Source organism: Panthera uncia, unplaced genomic scaffold (genome assembly GCF_023721935.1).
Source record: "Panthera uncia isolate 11264 unplaced genomic scaffold, Puncia_PCG_1.0 HiC_scaffold_661, whole genome shotgun sequence".
NCBI lineage: Eukaryota > Metazoa > Chordata > Mammalia > Carnivora > Felidae > Panthera > Panthera uncia.
Genome location: NW_026059827.1, coordinates 1 through 20,258, shown reverse-complemented (window position 1 = coordinate 20,258; position 20,258 = coordinate 1). Strand labels below are relative to the sequence as shown.

Genomic DNA, 20,258 nt, shown 5'->3' with positions numbered 1-20,258 from the left:
GTCAGCACCAGATTAGCATCTTTTTCCCTTATCTTCTTTGTCTACAACATACAATTACCCCTTCCTTCTTTCTCATACCCCGCCTTTGCTTTCCCTACCAGAGCAACACTTTTTTGGTTTCCTGAAACCTGTGCTCCCCCGAATTGCAATTCCGAGACCCCAAATAACAAACCTGTGTTCTTTTTCAGTTTCGCCTCGTTCTGTGGATTAACACCTGCTGAGCAATGCAGACAGCCATACCTCTGAGCGAGAGCTCAAACGATTGAGGTCTCCCCACCTCCCCCCATTTCCTTTTTCTCTGGGTCCTTGTAGAGTGGAAATGGAAAGAGTGTATGTTTTTCCCAACACTTTCTCAAAGTGTTTCCAAAACGGCCACCTCTGACAAATGCACCGTGTTTCAGATGGGGAATTTACCCACGAGACTGGAAACCCCAACCGCTGGCTCCCGCGAGTGGGTGTAGCGGTGAGGACTCCAGCGGGGGAGGCGGGGGGCGGCGAGGAGAGCCATTGCAGCAGCTCCTCGGGGCGGGGACCGGCCGCGCCTTCTAGGCTTCCAGCTCCTTTAGCGAGAACCCTCGGGCTTTCCAGCTGAGGCCGGCCATCCCGCGCGGCAGGGAGCGACCATGGAGAGGCTGGTGAGCCGGGCCGGGCCGGACGCGGGACGGCGGGCGCGGGGTGGGCGATGCGGCGCGCGTGGCCCCGGGCTGGCGGCGGGCAGAGCTGTCTGTGGCTTCGGTGTCGGTCGGCGCTGGCCCCGCGGCGCTTCACCTGGGGAGGAGAGGATTTTGCCTCCGGCAGGGAGGTCTTCAGGCCTTTCCTGGCGGCCCGGGTACCTGTCCCAGTGTCCTGGAAAAAGGATGCTGCCGGGAGACGCTTCTCCCGGGCTCTTTCGGAGGGGAGCTGGGCGGGGAGGCGCGCTGGCGGCCGGCGGGCCCTCTGGGCAGTCCGGCGGCCTGGCTTACTGGCCGGGGCTCGAGGGCGGCAGAGCACGTTCTGTTGTACCCTGTCCCAAGGAGGGGATGGCGGTGCTGTTCTGGCTCCGTCGTGGCACCCAAAGCTGGGGTGGGGCTGCAGGATTCAAGGCTCGCTCTCTCCGGGGGAGCTCGCTCCCTCCTGGGATACACCGGCCTCTTTTTCCATCCTCCGGTCCCTTTGTCTTGAGAGCCATAAAGGATTTGCCTTGAGAGCCTATAAATCCGGGTTAAACCCCAGGATATCCAAGAGAGACAGACCCTTTGTTTATTCAGGACCTGTTTACTAACTGAATGGGAGCCTTTTTATTTACGCTGCCGTAATGAAAAGAAATAATAACAATGAATAAAACAGTTAAAATCCAAATACAAGTAATACCTCAAGGCAATTTTTTTCAGATGTAGTTTACTGGCGACACCACACAGCCAGTCATTCGGCATCTTAACAAAGGAGTATGGTGGCCTGCGAGCTAGTGTTTCCTTGCGCTGGACGCTTCTGATCTTCACAGCCTTCAGAGAAGGAATTTTACAAATTCCCTGATTTTACAAATAAGGAAACAAGCAGAGAGGTTAATTTTTACATGTCCATGTGACTGCATGTGATGGGATCAGGATTTGGACCCAGACACTCAGGGAAGGAGGCTCTGAGCAGTTGGTTGCCAGAGGCACAGGTCTCTGTGAACCTTGGCCTTGTCGGCAAAGAGCTCCTGGATTTCTCCATTTAATATTTGTACTCCCTGTGTATGATGTGATTCGTGGATTTTTTTAGTTACCTAACATGTCTTGGTATTTACTGTATCTTAGGCGCTTAATTAATACTTAATACTTAAAATATTAAGTATTTTAAATGCTGAGTTCTTACAGCAACCCGATGAAATAATAACTATTCATTCACCGCTTATCTGTGTCACTCACAATTCTGGGATCCTTACATGTACTACTTTGTTTAGTCTTTTTAATAAAAGAGTTCGGTGCTGTTATTTTGCCCACATCTTGGAGAGGTAGAGTCATTTGTCCTGGCCCACGCATCCTGCATTTGTGCTAACCCAACTTATCACCCAGGATAATTATGTATATATTTAATAGCAAGGCTTTCCTCTGAATTCCCTAGTCTCAATCATTGTGTTTTGCTTCTTAAAAACATTGTCGGCTCCCAGCTTACACACTGCGTTTTGGTGTGCATCTGTTTTCTCTGTTATCCTAAAACACGGATTTTCACTACGAGAACCAATCCATTCTGCATTTCTCATCATCTTTGCTTTTGGGTTTCCACGTAAGAGGGGGGCATATGGTTTTTTAAAAAAATACCATGGACTTAGAATGCCAAAGAAGACTTTTTGGTTTCAGAAGCCAAGGTGTTGATATAGCAAAAGCCTAAGCGTTTGAGTTTTAAAAGCCTAAATATGCTGAAAAACCCACGACATGTGTTATTCCAGTTGGGAGAAACGCAGGGTAATGGAGGAACCAGCTTTCCCAACCCTAGCGGAAGTAAATGTTTTCTAGGCTACGAAAGCAAAGAGGGTCTGTCTGAAGTCTATATTCAGACACAAATTTGTGCTCTGAAAAGGTGGCCCTGTGCCTGGTGCCCATGAGTGGGGAGTTCAGGGAGGATGATAAATAGAACTTACAGGGAGGTGTTGAAATCCAAGAACAGAAAACACCTGTGCCTTGCTTTCTTGGGGGCAACTGTGGAAAGAGACCGGCCTCCCCATCATGATAAGTGAACAGTAAGACAAGAGATGGATAGGCAGAGAACACGCAGAACGCCCCTTTGCTGAACACAGGGAGAATCCAGGAGCACGGAATCAGGAGAACAAAAGAAGAGAAGACACTGTAAGCACAAGGTTTAATTGTTTAATTGCTATGACCATGATGTCTTGAGGGGAACACGGCCATCTTAGAGAATGCCACCGTGGAGAGATGGTTGTAACCAAGCATTAGCAGCCCTGCCCCGTGGCTTGGCATTGTGTGAGCCTCTAGGAATGGAGATGCAATGCAATGCCAGAGACTGGAACAGTTGTGAAGTGCTGGGGTGGCAGGGGGCTGAATTGACAGAGATTATGTGACATTGACTGCAATGAAGTCTCTATCTCTAGTTGGAATGGCAACGTGAAATAACAATGAAATTTAGTTAAAGAAAAATACAGAGAAACCCACATTTCTTATGTATCTCTATTATAGAAAAATGTAGGGAAAAGTTACATTTCTGGCCTGTACCCCTTAAAATGAACACACATGTAGACCAAATGAATGGATCTATGGGGCTATTGTAGAGAGAGGTTAATCTGTCTACATCCCATCCTCTCATCTTATAGTAAAATGATACCCAGAATAACATTTCATTAAATATCACCATGTAAAATGCCAGGGGTTTCTGCCCGGTCACTTTAAGCATTGAAGAAAAAAAAAAAAGGACATTACTGTTTTTTCAAAAGGTGCAATTCATGTAAAATTTGCAGAATTCTCAGGGAAAAATACTTCAGCAAACTTCAAGGCAGTCACATCTTTCTGAAAGATGGTTACCCCTGAGTTACATTTTTAATGTTAACAGATGTGGATTATTTGGGATGTAAATGCTCTCTAACGTTTGCAGTCTCTGTGTTTTCTGTATGTATTTATGGCAGTTTTTTTTTTTTTTCCCTCTGACCATCCTACATCTTTGAGACCTTGCTGTTTACAGTAGTGGCTTTGAGAGCAAGGCTTCCAATTGCTAGGGATTGCCATAATGGATGAGCTACATGGTTGCTTTTCCCTTCCCATATCCTGAGCACAGTCTTTTATTTCTTCCATTTATAGTCCCTGGTTCTACATCCAAAGAACCAAAGTTCTCTGGTGGTTAAAACTTCAGCTGCAGCATTTCTGGAGATAGCAATGAGATGGAAGCTTCTTGAGCTTTTTGTCCACATTCAAATGCCCATTTCTCTGCTTTGCTTTCTGTCTTCAGGTGTTCGTTGGGCTCTTGTGTCATCTGTCTGCCTACAGACTGATTTGGTTCTTCGCAGCAGTGAGGCTCTGCAGGGCGGCCCAAGGTAAAAAGTTATGCAATTCCCCTGTGTGGAGTCTAGGAAACAAAATTTCTGGGATGGAAACATTTGACCACTGTTGTTTGGCCTGTGCTAGTTCATTTGTCTGCGTGAATTATTTAAATGTGTAATTTGCTTGGAGGAATGGGAGTGGTTCTTTCTGCTTTCCACATTTTTGTTTTCAAAGTGGAAAAAGACATTGGATACTTGCAAACTGTTTTCATAGATTATACCAGACGTAAAAAAAAATTCTTCCTAATTTAAGATGTTTTTTACCTATCAAATCGAGTAACTTCTAAATATCATTTAAACATAGTTCCCTGTTTGTAAAGATAGGGAAATGCTTGGGGAGTATAAATTAATATACCCTTTTTAGAAGGTATTCTAGCAGTAAGCTTTTTAAATGGGGTTGCCCCTTTTTATAGAAAACTATGGAAAATAACGAAATATTGAGGTTCCGTAGGTTCACAGTCTGTTATGTAACACATGCTTGTGCTGTCCACTTATCTGCTGAATTTCCTGATTGGGCCAGACCTGTCTGCTCTCTTTCATAGGAAATCACACCTCACTTTGCTGCTGGCCTGTTATCACCTTCCATGTGATGTGCCCTTACGACAGCCTTTACAGCTGGGGGCAGGGCAGGTTTCACACCATCCACAGCACAGGCTTCACCAACTGACCAGGGGGAATCTAAATGGAATTCTATAGAAGCATCAAAGAATCGTAAACGTTCTCACCAAATTATTTCTTCCATAGTCAAAAGAGAAAAATCACCTAAGAAGTTAAAACTGTAGCTTTGATTCCTTTTCTACTCTCCATTCTAAAAGCAGCAGTTTCTTCAAATCTCTGCTCTGCAAAATCTCAAGGAACTTTCAGAAAACCCCAATCCCAACGGCAGGTATTGCTTCTAGAACTTTTCACATCTACCAAGAATATGCCTCCCTAAAACTATATATATATATAACATCTATATTAACTCACTGTTTTTATTTTTGGGAGGCAGTGTGGGATTCTGGATATATGTGTGTATTCATTTTTCATTCTTTTGTTTCCTAATGAAATTAGGATTAAATATTTCCCTCTGAAAACTGCTTTATCAGTTTCTTTGGATTTCAATACATTATATTCTCCTTGTCACTCATAGTAATTGATTATTCTTCCTATGGTTTCTGGTGTAATTAGAGTTAAAAGAAGCATGTAAATTTCCTGTTTTATTGCATTGTGGACAGTGTTCAGGATCATAAAGTAGCAGCTTTTTTTGCGTCCTTTTTCAAGTTCAATTTTGGAGAATGTTTGTAGAGATTGTATGTTCTCTTTGTTTTTTCTTAAATATTTATTTTTGAGAGAGAGAGAGAGAAACAGAGTGCACACAAGTGGGGGAGGGGCAAAGAGAGAGGGGGACAGAGGATCTTAAGTAGGCTCTGCACTGACCACAGCAAGCCTGATGTGGGGCTCAAACTTGTGAACCATGAGATTATGACCTGAGCTGAAGTCGGATGCTCAGTTGACTGAGCTACCCAGGTGCCCCTATATGTTCTATTTGGATAAAAGTTTATAAATACATACCTATATGCATATACATATATAATTTATATATAATGATTCATATATAAATATTCAGTTTTCAAATCGTCTCTATCCATATATATATATGTGTGTGTGTGTGTGTGTGTGTGTGTGTGTGTGTGTATATATATATATATATATATAAACTTTATTCATTTCAAGAGAGACAGAGAGAGTATATGGGGAAGGGGCAGAGAGAGAGGGAGAGAGAGAATCCCAAGCAGGCTCCGCACTGCCAGCACAGAGTCCAATGTGGGGCTCAAACTCACGAAACTGTGACATCATGACCTGAGCTGAAACCAAGAGTCTGATGCTTAACCAACTGAGCACCCAGGTGTCCCTTCTCTATCCTTATATTTGACTTTTTTGCTTTATATATATTTTTTAATATATGGAAGTGAAACTCTCCCATTATCTCTGAGGGTTAAAATTTTTTCTTTGCGGGGCACCTGGGTGGCTCAGTCGGTTAAGTGTCCGACTTCCGCTCAGGTCGTGATCTCGAGGTCCGTGAGTTCAAGCCCCGCGTCAGTCTCTGTGCTGACTGCTCAGAGCCTGGAGCCTGTTTCGGATTCTGTGTCTCCCTCTCTCTCTGACCCTCCTCCATTCATGCTCTGTCTCTCTCTGTCTCAAAAATAAATAAACGTTAAAAAAAAAATTAAAAAAATTTTTTTTCTTTGCAGTTCTATTGGCTTTTGTATGTTTCACTTATGTTGTTAGGCATATAAAGGTTTATAATTAATATATCTTATTTTAGATTGCTCCTTTTGTCATTTTGAAATGTCCCTTACAGTGTTTTTATCTTCTATTCTTTCTTTTCCCCTTTTTTTAAAGTTTTGATGGACTACCGGTGAAACATTCTAGGTCTTTGAATTTTTCTTTAATTTTTTCCATATCTTTATCCCTTTGTGCTATATTCTGAAAGAATTTCATGACGTGGCCTTCCTACTTAACTAATTGACTCTTCAGCAATGTCCATTTTGCTAAGTGAGCCAAGTTAAGATTTTATAGATGTCATTTGCTACACCTCTAGTTTCTACTATTTACAATGCTGGCTTCTTTTTACACGTAAGATATGACATGTATTCATGTCAAAGTGTTTCTTGATTTATGATATCTTTATTCATTTGGTAGGAGTTCTTAGGTTTTGTAGAGTTCATTTTTCTTCTTTCATTGTGTCAGCTTTCTCACATCTGTGCCTGTTTGTTTTTATATTGCAGTTTCTTATGGAATCATCTATCATATCAACATGAGTAGCCAGCATTGTGGGGGAAGAAGTTATTGTCATGCCTTATGCTCTGCATTGCATTAAGTAAAAATGTGGGGGTGTGTAGATTCTTATTTGGCTGCCAAAGCCGTCTGTTACGATGCAGCCTCCTGAAGCACTGTCCTGAATATTTCTCTACCTTACGTTCCCGTATTCAGCACTGCTTTCTGGAGGCAGACGCCACTGTTGCTGCCCCTTCTTTTGCAGGGTGTGTGTGTGTGGAATGTATGGGGCTGCTGTATCTTCTTCACTTAAACCTATCACTCTGCCAATTGTCCATTGGCCCTTTCCCTGCTTCTGCCTCTCTGGGCACGAACACATTCTATTCTATCTGACAGTGTTCATCTTCAACCTCATTCTACCTACTTTCAGTTTCCAGGGATTCTTTACACAATATTTGTTCAGTGGGAGTTTGCTTTCTTGTTTTTCTACTCTGTTACTCTTAAAGATTGAATATACGTATTTGAATGTATATTTCTCTAACAGCATCAGGCATGTACATAAATGTTTTCTTTGCATTTTTCTCTATTTTTTCTTTTTTTTCACTAGTAAAAGAATTTTACTTATTATTTATTTATTTAATTCAATTTAATTTAAATTCAGGAGAGTTAACATACAGTGTAGTCTTGGCTTCAGGAGTAGAACCCAGTGATTCATCTCTTACATATGACACCCAGTGCTCACCCCAAAAAGTGCCCTCCTTAATGTCCGTCAACCATTTAGCTCATCCCCCCACTGCCCTCCCCTCCAGCAACCCTCAGTTTGTTCTCTGTATTTAAGAGTCTCTCACGGTTTGCCTCCCTCTTTGTTTTAATCTTATTTTTCCCTCCCTTCCCCTATGTTCATCTGTTGTGTTTCTCAAATTCCACATATGAGTGAAATCATATGATATCTTTCTCTGACTTATTTCACTTAGCATAATACACTCTAGTTCCATCCACATTGTTACAAATGGCAAGAATTCATTATTTTGATTGCCAAGTAATATTCCATTGCATATATATACAACATCTTCTTTATTCATCAGTCGATGGACATTTTTGCTCTTTCGATAATTTGGTTATTGTAGATAGTGCTGCTATAAACATTGGGGTGCATGTATCCCTTCGAAATAGCACACCTGTATCCCGTGGATAAATGCCTAGTAGTGCAATTGCTGGATCATAGGGTAGTTCTGTTTTTAACTTTTTGAGAAACCTCCCTACTGTTTTCCAGAGTGGCTGCACCAGTTTGCATTCCCGCCAACAGTGCAAAAGGGTTCTCCTTTCTCCACATCCTCACCAACATCTGTTGTTTGCTGACTGGTTAATGTTAGCCATTCTGAAAGGTATGAAGTGGTATCTCATTGTGGTTTTGATTTGCATTTCCCTGATGTTGAGTGATGTTGAGCATCTTTTCATGTGTCAGCCATCTGGATGCCTTCTTTGGAAAAGTGTCTATTCATTTCTTCTCATTTCTTCACTGGATTATTATTATTATTATTATCTGTTGGGGGGGTGTTGAGTTTGGTAAGTTCTTTATAGATTTTGGACATGAATCCTTTATCTGATATGCCACTTACAAATATCTTCTCCCATTCCATCGGTTACCTTTTAGTATTGCTGACAGTTTCCTTCACTGTGCAGAAAATTTTTATCTTGATGAGGTCCCAATAGTTCAGTTTTGCTTTTATTTCCTTTGCCTCCAGAGTCATGTCTAGTAAGAAGTTGCTGTGGCTGAGGTCAAAAAGGTTGCTGCCTGTTTTCTCCTGTAGGATTTTGATGGTTTCCTGTCTCACCTTTAGGTCTTTCATCCATTTTGAATTTATTTTTGTCTATGGTGTAAGAAAATGGTCCAGTTTCATTCTTCGGTGTGTCGCTGTCCAGTTTTCCCAGCACATTTGCTGAAGAGATGTCTTTTTGCCATTGGATAATCTTTCCTACTTTGTCAAAAAATAGTTGGCCATATATTTGTGGGTTAATTTTGGGTTCTCTATTCTATTCCATCGATCTATGTATCTGTTTTTGTGCCTATACTATACTGTCTTGATGATTACAGCTTTGTAATACAGCTTAAAGTCCAAAATTGTGATGCCTTCACCTCTGGTTTTCTTTTCCAAATTAATTTGAGTTTTAGAGCTCTTTTCTGGTTCCATACAAATTTTAGGATTGTTTCTTCTAGCTCTGTGAAGAGTACAGCTGTTATTTTGATAAGGATTCCATTGAATGTTGTAGATTGCTTTGGGTAGTATCAACATTTTAACAATATTTGTTATTCCAATCCATGAGCATGGAACGTTTTTCCATTTCTTTGTGTCTGCTTCAATTTCCTTCATAGGCTTTCTATAGTTTTCAATTGTTTTCATAAGCTTTCTATAGTTTTCTATAGCATACAGTTCTTTTCCTATTAGGTTAGATTTATTCCCAGGTATCTTATGATTTTTGGTGCAATTGTAAATGGGCTCAATTCCTTGATTTCTCTTTCTGCTTTTTCATTATTGATGTATAGAAATGCAACCAATTTCTGTACATTGACTTTATATCCTACAGCTTTGCTGAATTCATGTATCAGTTCTAGCAGTTTTTTTGGTGGAATCTTTTGGGTTTTCCACGTAGAGTATCTTATATATCATCTATGAGGAGTGAAAGTTTGACTTTTAACTTGTCAGTTTGGATGCCTTTTATTTCTTTGTGTTGTCTGATAGCTGAGGCTAGGACTTCCAGTGCTATGTTGAACAATAGTGGTGACAGTGAACATCCCTGTCATGTTTCTGGTCTTAGGGGGAAATCTCTCAGTGCTTTCCCATTCAGGATGATATTAGTGGTGGGCCTTTCATATATGGCTTTTGTGATGTTAAGGTATGATCCTTCTATCCCTACTTTCTTGAGGGTTTTTATCAAGAAAGGATGCTGTATTTTGTCAAATGCTTTCTCTGCATCTATTGAAAGGATCTTATCCTCTCTTTTATTAATGTGGTGTATCACATTGATGGATTTGTGAATATTGAACGAGCCTTGCAACCCAGGAATGAATCCCACTTGATCATGGTAAATAATTATTTTAATGTACTGTTGGATTCGATTTACCAGTATCTCTTGAGAAATTTTGCATCCAGGTTCATCAAGGATATTGATCTATAATTCTTTTTAGTGCTGTCTTTGTCTTGTTTTGGAATCAAGGTTTTGCTGGCTCCAAGAATGAGTTTGGAAGCTTTCTTTCCATTTGTATTTTTAGAACAGTTTGAGGAGAACAGGTATTAACTCTTCTTTAAATGTGTAATAGAATTCCCCTGGGAAGTTATCTGGCCCAGAACTCTTGTTTGTTGGGAGCTTTTTGATTACAGATTTGATTTCTTTACTGGTTATGGGCCTGTTGAAGTTTTCTATTTCTTCCTGTTTCAGTTTTGGTAGCGTGTGTCTAGGAATTTGTCCATTTCTTCCAGATAGCCCAGTTTTATGGCATATGATTTTCATAGTATTATTTATAATTGTATTTATGTGGTGTTGGTTGTGATCGTTCCTCTTTCATTCATTGATTTTATCTCTGTGGGTCCTCTCTCTTCTTTTTGAGAGGTCTTACTGGGGGTTTATCAATTTTGTTTATTCTTTCAAAAGACCAGCTCTTAGTTTCATTGATCTGTTCTACTGTATTTTTTTTTTTTATGTTTTATTTATTTTTGAGAGCAAGAGAGAGAGAGCACAAGTGGGGAAGGAGCAGAAAGAGAGGAAGACACAGAATCTGAAGCAGGCTCCAGGCACTGAAGTTGTCAGCTCAGAGCCCGATGCAGGGCTGGAACTCACAGACCTCGAGATCATGACCTGAGCCGAAGTCGGACACTTAATCGACTGAGCCACCAGGCGCCCATCTACTGGATTTTTTTATTCTATATTGTTTATTTCTGCTGTAGGATTTATTATTTCTCTTCTTTTGTTAGCTTTGGGCTTTATTTGGTGCTCCTTTTCTAGCTCCTATAGGTATAAGGTTAGGTTGTTTATTTGGGACCTTTCTACCTTTCTTGCTTCTTAAGATAGCCCTGAATTGCAATGTATTTTCCTTTTAGGACTGCCTTTCGTGCATCCCAAAAGGTTTGGACTGTTGTGTTTCATTTTAATTTGCTTCCATGTATTTTTTAACTTTGTCTTTAATTTTCTGGTCATCCCATTCGTTCTTTAGTAGGATGTTCTCTACCCTCCATGTATTTGAGGGCATTCCACCTTTTCTTTTATGGTTGATTTCAAGTTTGATAGTGTGATCTGAAAATATGCATGATGTTATCTCAGTCTTTTGGTACCTGATGAGGACTGATTTGTGACCCAATATGTGATCTATTCTGGAGAATGTTCCATGTGCACTCTAGAAGAATGTGTATTCTGCTGCTTTAGGATGAGATGTTCTGAATTTATCTGTTAAGTCCATCTGGCCCAGTGTGTCATTCACCTTTGTTTCCTTGTTGATTTTCTGCTTAAATGATCTGTCCATTGTTGTAAATGGAGTACTAAAGTCTCCTACTATTATGGTATTAGCAGTGAGTTTGCTTAGGTTGTGATTAATTGATTTATATATTTGGGTGCTTTTATGTTGGGTGCTACAATTGTTAGCTCTTCTTGATGGATATACCCCTTAAATATAATATAATGACCTTCTTCATGTCTTGTTACAGTCTTTGTTTTAAAATCTAGTTGGTCTGTTATAAGTGTGGTACTCTGGCTTTCTTTTGATATCCATTGGCATGATAAATGGTTCTCCATCTCTTCACTTTCTTTTTTTTTTTAATTTTTTAATGTTTATTTATTTTTGAGAGAGAGGGCAAGCAAGGGAGAGGCAGAGAGAGAGGGAGACAGAGAATTGAAGCAAACTGTGCACTATCAGCACAAAGCCTGATGTGGGGCTCAAACTCACAACTGTGAGATTATGACCCAAGCTAAAGTCAGATGCTCAACTGACTGAGACACCCAGGCGCCCCTCCATCCCCTCACTTTCAATCTGCAGGTGTCCTCAGGTCTAAAATGAGTCTGTTGTAGGCAGCATATAGATGTATCTTGTTTTTTTTTTGTTTTTTTTTTTTTAATCCATTCTGATACTCTATGTCTTTATAGTAGGACATTTAATTCATTTACATTCGGAGTGCTTATTGAAAGATACGAACTTAGCACCATTGTGTTACCTGTAGATTTTGTGTTTCTGGTAATGTTCTCTGGTCCTTTGTAGTCTTTGCTGCTTTCTACTCAGAGAGTCCCCCTTAGAATTTTTGCTGGACTGGTTTAGTGGTCACAATTTCCCTTAGTTTTTGTTTGCCTGGGAAACTTTATCTCTCCTTCTATTCTGAATGACAGCCTCATTGGATAAAGGATTCTTGACTGCATATTTTTCTTATTCAGCACATTGACTATTTCCTGCCATTCTCTTCTGGTCTGTCAAGTTTCAGTGGACAGGTCTGCCTCTAACCTTATGTGTCCACCCTCGTAGGTTAAGGACCTTTTGTCCCTAGCTGCTTTCAGAATTCTTTCTTTGCCTTTGTATTTTGCAAGTTACTTTATGATATGTCATGGGGTTGACCAGTTTTTGTTGATTTTGAAGGGAGTTCTCTGTGCCTCTTGGACTTGGATGCCTGTTTCCTTCCCCAGATTAGGAAAGTTCTCAGCTATAATTTATTTAAATAAGCCTTTGCCCCTTTTCTTGCTCTTCTTCTTCTGGGACTCAATGATATGGATATTATTTCATTTTATAGAATCACTTAGTTCTTTAATTCTCCCCTCATGGTCTAGTAATTTCCTTTCCCTCTTTTTCAGCTTCATTATATTCCATCATTTTATCTTCTATTTCACCTAGAAATAGAAGTCCTTCGGTCCTCTTCGGTCCTCTTCGGTCCTCACTGTCACTGTATCTAGTTTATTTTGTGTCTCATCCATAGCATTCTTTAAAATTCATCTCGGCGAGTTCTCAGGTCTTTGATCTCTACAGCAAGGGTTTCTCTGGTGTTTTCTATGCTTTTTTCAAGCCCAGCTATTAGGCTTATGACTGTTGTTCTGAATATATTTATATTGTTTATATCTGTTTGGAGCAAGTCTCTAGCTGTGATTTCTTCTTGATCTTTCCTTTGGAGAGAATTCCTCCATCTTGTCATTTTGGCTAAGTTTCTGTCTTTTGTGTATTTTAAAAGCATATTATGTGTCCTATACCTAAGAGTAATGCTATATTAAAAAAGGGTCCTACACTGTTGAGGGCCTGGCACTCCAGGAAGTATTTCTGGTGTTTTGTTGAGTGTACTCTGCTCTTGCATTTTGGCTGCTTTGTGCCACTGGTCAGTCCTCCGCAGAGCTCCTCCTTGCTTGTAGTGGGGAGTGTTTGGACCTTTAACTAGGTATGCTTTGATTTGTTTGTTGAAGTAACCCTGGGGGAAGAAAGGAAGGGGAGGGGAGCCGGATCCCATTAAAAGAGAAAAAAGAAAGGGGAGAAAGGAAAACCAAATAGAATATCAAAACCTATAAGGCCGATTCCAAGGAAAGTGAAAGGAAAAGAAATTGGGGGGGGGGGGGAAAGCAGAAGGAAAAAGAAAAGGATTTAAAAAAACAAATAAAAAATATGTAATAAGAAATGACAAAAAACAAATCAGAAAGTCTGAGCCTGATTCCAAAAGAAAAAAAGAAGAGGGATGAAAAAAATGAAAAAAGAAACCCAGAGTTGTCTGTTGGTGTGTGTTTGGGGGGTGGCTGTGCTGGTCTGGAGGCAAGGCCGGCTGTGTTGGGTCAGTCTTGTTTCAGTAAATAAGCAGTTGCTAGGCATGGAAAGGAGGGGTTAGGTGTAAGTGTGTCCAGCCTCCACTGGGGGCAGCTGTGCTGCTCTCTGAAGTCCCACCGCATTGTTGTTAGGGGGGAAAAAAGGATGTACTCCCAATCTAGGGGTCTCAGATTGGGATCTCAACTAGGGATCTCAACCCACGCTGTTCAGGCAGTCCTCACAGAATAGCGAGGGTGGTCAGCTTGCCCTGCGCCACAATTCTGTGCCTTCTCCTTGGCACTCAGTTGGGATTCAAAACCCAAAGTCTTAAAGGACTGGCGTGACAGTGATTTGCTCTCCTGCTCCAGAGTAGAGCCTTTCCACCTGGCTGATGAAAGACCTTTGGCTCACACCTGCGGGGTCTTTTGTCCTTGAGGAGGCAATAAACTCTCTTTCTAAAGTAGTCCAGGAAGGGGATTGTTCTTTTCCATTGTGCCCCAAAGATCACTACATCATGCTGTGCACTCTGGGACCAGCTCCCTCCTCCCCAGGATTGCGTGCCACAGCTCTGCTCCAAAGAAACTCGTGCACTTCCAGAACCTGAGAGTTTCACCTCCAAAGACTGAAAAAACAAACTAGTACACTCAGTACTTTTCGCTCCCTAGTCCATGGTCCAGAGAGGTTTTCCTCTTGTGCTAACTCACTGCTGTGCTTTCACAACCCCTCTTTGTTTCCCTTTTGTCTCTTCACAGAAGGGGTTCCCACTTCTCCATAACAGCACTATTTTATCTCCCACAACTCACACACACATGCATCCTGCCAGGCTGTCTCCTTCCAACCATGGAGATCCTTCTGTCGCTCCGCAGATCTAGTTCCTGGGTGTTCCAAGTATTCTGACCTCAATAAGGCTATGTTTGAAGGACAAGGAAAATCCAGATCCCCCTTCTTCTCCACTATCCCCTTTCCTCCAGCATTTTCCCCTATGTTTTCTATATTTAACTTTGAACATGCATTTTTAATCAGAAAAATGTGTACTTGTATGTATTAAATTTTAAAATATAAATGTTCTTTTATGATTCTATGATAAAAGTGGTGACCCAAGATGAAGAAGAGCTGCTGAACACACCTGCTTCCTTAAGATGCTCTCTGCAAAATTCCGAGGAAGTCTTGATTGTGACATGGCAGAAAATCAAGGCTGTAAGCCCAGAAAACATGGTCACCTTCAGCAAGAACCATGGGGTTGTAGTCCAGCCTGCCTATAAGGACAAGATAAACATCACCCAGCTGGAACTCAAGAACTCAACCATTACGTTCTGGAATACCACCCTGGAGGATGAAGGGTGTTACAAGTGCCTCTTCAATACTTTTGGTTCCGGGAAGATCTCAGGAAAAGCCTGCCTCACCCTCTCTGGTGAGAATCTCCGATAATACATTGTCTCTGGCTAGAAATGTTGTTTTCAAGAATGTTTGGAACATGGTGGTGGTGCCTAATTTTTCAGGATCTTAACCTCAGAAAGGTTTATGAGAAGATACTTAGCCTCTCATGTCTACCATAACATAGTTATGGTTATTGGAAGAGTTCGTGGGGCCACATTGAATCTCTGCCTGGAGTTCTCTTTGCTCTGAGGAATTGTGTTGTCAGCAAGGGTAAATTAAGGACGATGGTGAGGATAATGGGGTTCTCCTAAGTAGTGATATGATTCGGACCTGGCTTTGCCATTAGCAATCATGTGACCCTGAAAGAGTCCCGTCCACTCTCTGAAGCAGAGTTTTTTTTATCTACACAATAAGTATAAAATAGATTATCTGTAAAGTCCCTGACAGCATAAACATTTTTGGATCTAAGGAAAGAGCCAGATTGGGATAACCTGAAGCCAGTTATGTGGTACCTCTCATTTTGGCTTAATGTAGTTCTCTTGGGATTGAAAGGGGATGTACCATAGAGGCCTTTCATACCTGAGGCCAACTAGAGATTTAACTGGATAATAAGCATTCTTTTACAATCCAATAGGGTTAGTTTGACAAGATTCCTCTCCTTTGACACATAACTGAGATCAAGAATTTAGAAGTGGGAATGAGGCATAACTTTGGAGCATAGCACAGTTGGTGGTAGGTTTAGAAGGGAAAAGACAAATTTAGACATAGTTATCAGGAATGTTAAAGTGAGAGTTTGAACTAAGAATATTGGACCTGGGGTAAGAGGATGCTCAGTAGACAAGAGTGCAAGGGACATATGGCAACACCAAAAAAAAAAAAAAATATATATATATATATATATATATATATTTCACTTATTTTTGCCTACAATGAATCCTCTGCAGAATCTTATGTCAGATTTTCTTCTTGATTCTATGTCTTCTGTTCTGTCTCTTTGTACCCTTTTTTCCTCTCCCCTCGCCTCCAATCTTTCTTCCTTCTTTCCTTTCCTTTTTTCTCTCTCCTCCTTCCCTTCTTCCTTCCTTCCTTCCTTCCTTCCTTCCTTCCTTCCCCCTTCCTCATCACTTTTCATCTTTTTCCTTCTTGTGTCATTCTCATTTCTGTTACTTTTTCTTGTTCCCCTTCTCCCTCCATCCTCCTCCTTCTCCTCTCCCTTCCACTTCTTCCTCCTCTTCCTCACCTCCTCCTCCTCCTCCTTCTTCCTCCTTCTTCCCTCTTCCTTCTTCTTCCTTCTTCCTTCTTCTCCTCCTCTTCCTTCTTCTTCTTCTTCTTCTTCTTCTTCTTCTTCTTCTTCTTCTTCTCCCCCCTATACTTTACCCTTAATATTTTGTAATAGTTTTTGCCTGAAAACCACACTCCCCTGAGTCTTCCGGGTAGTAACCCCATTCTTTTCCATTCTGACCCTTTCCAGCTACACCTTACAGCCTTCATCTAAGTCATCCTTGGATATACCAGAGCACCTTGCCACCCAGTCTCACCATGTCAACCCTACTCATCTTCCCTCACTTTTATCTGTCTTCCCCCAGTGCCCCTTGACATTAGTATCTGGGTACTCTTTGGAAAAAGCCACAGCCCTTTGGCCCCATTTCCTCCAGCCCACTGTCACCCTCCCACCTCTTGAACCTCTAAGCACAGACCAGGCTTTCATTTAGTTACTGCCCTTTAATTATCTTGAGGGCTCTGAAGCAACCACAGGAAAGCAAAACTGCATTTGCTCAGCAGAGATAAACTGCACATTGAAAAATATACGATGGCAATGAATTCATCAGTCAAGGGACTTTTGGAAGGGAACAGGATTACAGCTGGACTAAAATAATATCCTTTTCTCATTAACTAGTTGTTTTAACTCCATTCAGGTGATCTCCAAGGTCTTTCCAACTGTCATTCTGTGATTTTCTAGTTATGGGCATGTGAATTTCTAATTTACATTTTTTATGGATATTCCAAGCAGGGACTTTCCAAGTCTCCTCCATGCATCTCATTCCCTGGTCCAGCTCCAAGCAGAGAAAGGCCATGCCTAAGCAGCAGCCCCTCTACGGGCTCTCTGTTCTGAAACTGCCCTGGTACTTCTGAGAAGTGCAAGCTACCTGTATGGAAGTGCTGATTGGTGACTATTGTCAGACTATGAGAGGGATACCCAGAAGAAGGCAGAGGTGCTGCATTGCCCGTGGAAAAAGAGAACAGAATAATTAAGCTCTGGACTGTATGGGAAAGAAGATGCCCTTTATCCATTCAGCTAATTCCCCTGCAGAGAAACGACAGAGAGGATTTTTCTTGTTGCAGGGTTGTACTAGGCCAGTTTCCATCCTGCCGGCCAGAGAATTAGACACAGGAAGAACTGAGATGCCCCAGTTTGGGTTGGATGTGCCATCTTATGTCTTGAGCCCCCAGTGTCTTTCTGTACAGATCTTCCTTCATCCTCTGAGGAGAATGTGGTGCTTAACTGATGGCAGACCATCATTTTTTTTTTGTCCCAGTACAGCCCACAGTGTTCCTTCACTATACATTTTTCGAAGACCACGTAAATATCACTTGCTCTGCCAATGCCCGCCCAGCCCCTGTGATCTCCTGGAAGGTCTCTGGGTCAGGGATTGAAAACAGTACTGAGATTCTCTCACACCCCAATGGGACCACGTCTGTCACGAGTGTCCTCCAGGTCAAAGACCCCAAGAGCCAGGTGGGGAAGGAGGTAATCTGCCAGGTGCTACACCTGGGGACTATGACCAGCGTCAGGCAAACTTTGGACAAAGGTAAGAGAAGGTGGGCAAAGATGTGTCACACACCTGGAAGGTGGTGAATGTTTTGCGAGCCTGTTGGTTTCTTAGCAAAGGAGCTAGTAAGAGAGAGAATGGCATAAGTGGGGAAAGAAAAACAGGGTTGAGGAAGCCAATAAAGCCAATCTTACTTTGGTAAATGTGGTATGTTGCCCACATACCAAATGCTTTTGCTGAGATCCATCCATTCATTTATTTTTCCACACTGCTGACATTTACTGAGTATCTGTTCTGTGCCAGGCTTTGGGACTGTTGAAATGTGACAGCAAGCAAGGCTCAGTCCCTTTGCTCAGAAAGCTTCTGGTTTGCTGGGAATACAGAATGGGCAGTTACAAAACTGCGTGTTAAATGCTTCAATAAGAAAGCTACAGTGCACCCTGAGAGGATTGAGGGCAGGGAGGAGGGACATCAGCTCAATCTGGAGGGATCAAGGAGATTTCCTGGAAGAAGTGACCTCTCCAATAAAGGCTTTGGTAATCTACACTGTGGAAAAGGGGCAACAGAGGCTTTAAGAAAGAGACCTATCGGAAGGTGTTTTCCTCACCCCTTTGAAACAAACTGCCTCCTGTTCAAAACCCCTTTTGCTTTCTTGTGTTTTTCTCTAAACTGCTATCTCTGGGTCTCATGGATACAAGAAGTAAAGGTTATGGGTGGGAGAATGAAGGGAGTGGCCATTTTAGAGGCAAGACACTTTGCGAATAGTCACGGTTTTCTTTCTCTCTGTGGTTCTGAGGCACCAACTCTGGATGAGGCTGTCTGTAATAAGCCTCCTGAAAAGGTATTGATGGGTTTTGATTTTTTTTTTTCAGGGAGGATTTTAAGCAACAGAGCTTGGAAAAACTTTTTCCTGTGTATGCCTTACTGGCGTGGTGGCCTCTAAGCAAAATTTCCTGTAGTCATTTTTGGGGTCCTTGTAAAAAACAGACGAATCAAAAAGTCGACATTTAGGTAAATTTGGTCAAAAGATATGCAGTGTTAGATTTGGATACTTGTGAAGAGATCCTCATTTTCAGCCAAGGCAAAGGGTCAATTTCCCTGAAAAACAAGAAGTTGAAAAGGAACTGGTCTTCTTTCCCAAGAATGCTAAAATCGACTTATGTCATGTATAATGTGTGAACATCATCTCTGTAATGTTTGTTTGTTCTGCGAACGCTTACTAAAAGTCTCCCGTGCTTCGAGCATGTGTCAAGCACAGAAACTGTTGAACTTAGACACATCTCTGTCTGAAGGTGCCAGATTCAATTATGATGTAACAAATCCCTTTACGGAGGTATGGGGAAGATGCTGGAAACTCCCAAATCAGGAGGCTCTTCCTCCCGTCTTTGTATTGCAGAGTGATGCTGAGGAACTTTGTTTGTTGGCCGGTGGAAAGAGCTTTAATAACAAAGATGCAGATTAGAAGACATACAGTAAAAGCATTGAGATGAGTTACTCCTGGGATCGGAATCATGAGATGCATGATTTTTTTTTCTTTCTATTACTCTGTATTTTCCAAAGTGCCCTCAATAAATATATGACTTTCACAGACCGTAAGGCAAAGAATATGCACTTTAGAGGCAAACCAAGCTCTGACCGAGCCCTGGTTCTGCTGCTTACTACTCTGATTCTGGGCTTGCTTAACTTCTCTCAGCCTCAGTTTTTTGTTCTATTGTTTTTTGTATATGTGAGATAATAATAATAATACCTAACTCTTGGGCTGTTTTGAGGACTAAATGAAACCACACATTCAAAGGTCTTCAGAGATAGCAACCACATAAACCGTGTGGTTAGATTATTGTTAACTAAATGCTATCGAAATAATATAAAGCCATGAATGTAAACTTCAATAGGTATATATTTAAGGGTAGTTTTCATTTTAAACTCAGTTCTAGGAAAAACTAATCACAACTGTTTCTCTATCCTTTTTTGCCTCAACAGCTTCTTATGACTTTGTGTCTCCTTTTTCCCCCCTCAACATCTATAGGCTTTTGGTTTTCAGTTCCACTATTGTTAAGTATTGTTTCCCTGGTCATTCTCCTGGTCTTAATCTCAATCTTATTATACTGGAAACGTCGTCGGAACCAAGACCGAGGTGAGTGATCACAAGAAATACACAGAAGGAAACAAATGACTTTTTAATAGCAATTTGGGGGGGGGGTTGCGTGAAGATGTAAATAAGGGGTGGCAACAATGTGTTTTGTTCGCTGTTTCCAAAATACCTAAATGTTTCTGGTATTTTAGAACACGTCAGCATCATATTCTTGCAATTGGACATTAAAACTGGATGCTTCTGCTTTTTGTTTCCTAAGATCATTTAGTGGCTAATTATTTGTAACTTGAGAGTAAGGGTTGATGAGTGGAAATGTGGAAAATGTTGATCCAACCATTGTTGAATCAGCTGATGGCAAAACCAGGGAGAGAAGTCTCAGCGTCCACACTATGTTCTTCCATTATTACTGAGAAGGACAATCTCTTTTCTTTTTACAGCACCCCCCAGGGCAAGCTACTCCATGTAACAGACTCTGAAATTATCCAATATACTCACTAA

The 20,258-nt window shown here is 41.3% G+C and overlaps 1 protein-coding gene across 2 annotated transcripts; it reads left to right on the top strand.

Moving 5' to 3' along the window:
* Window positions 1-367: 367 nt before the first annotated feature.
* Window positions 368-19,840, top strand: LOC125918303 (OX-2 membrane glycoprotein-like). 2 transcript variants are annotated; one of them, XM_049624325.1, is made up of 5 exons: window positions 368-635; window positions 3,916-4,000; window positions 14,611-14,931; window positions 17,435-17,707; window positions 19,695-19,840. In XM_049624325.1, the coding sequence occupies exons 1-5, from the start codon at window positions 624-626 to the stop codon at window positions 19,808-19,810; spliced, it is 807 nt and encodes a 268-aa protein (XP_049480282.1). In that variant the 5' UTR covers window positions 368-623; the 3' UTR covers window positions 19,811-19,840. The 2 variants fall into 2 exon arrangements, with proteins under 2 accessions (XP_049480282.1, XP_049480283.1); XM_049624326.1 differs by lacking the exons at window positions 368-635; window positions 3,916-4,000 and having other exon boundaries at window positions 14,759-14,931; window positions 17,440-17,707.
* Window positions 19,841-20,258: the final 418 nt, after the last annotated feature.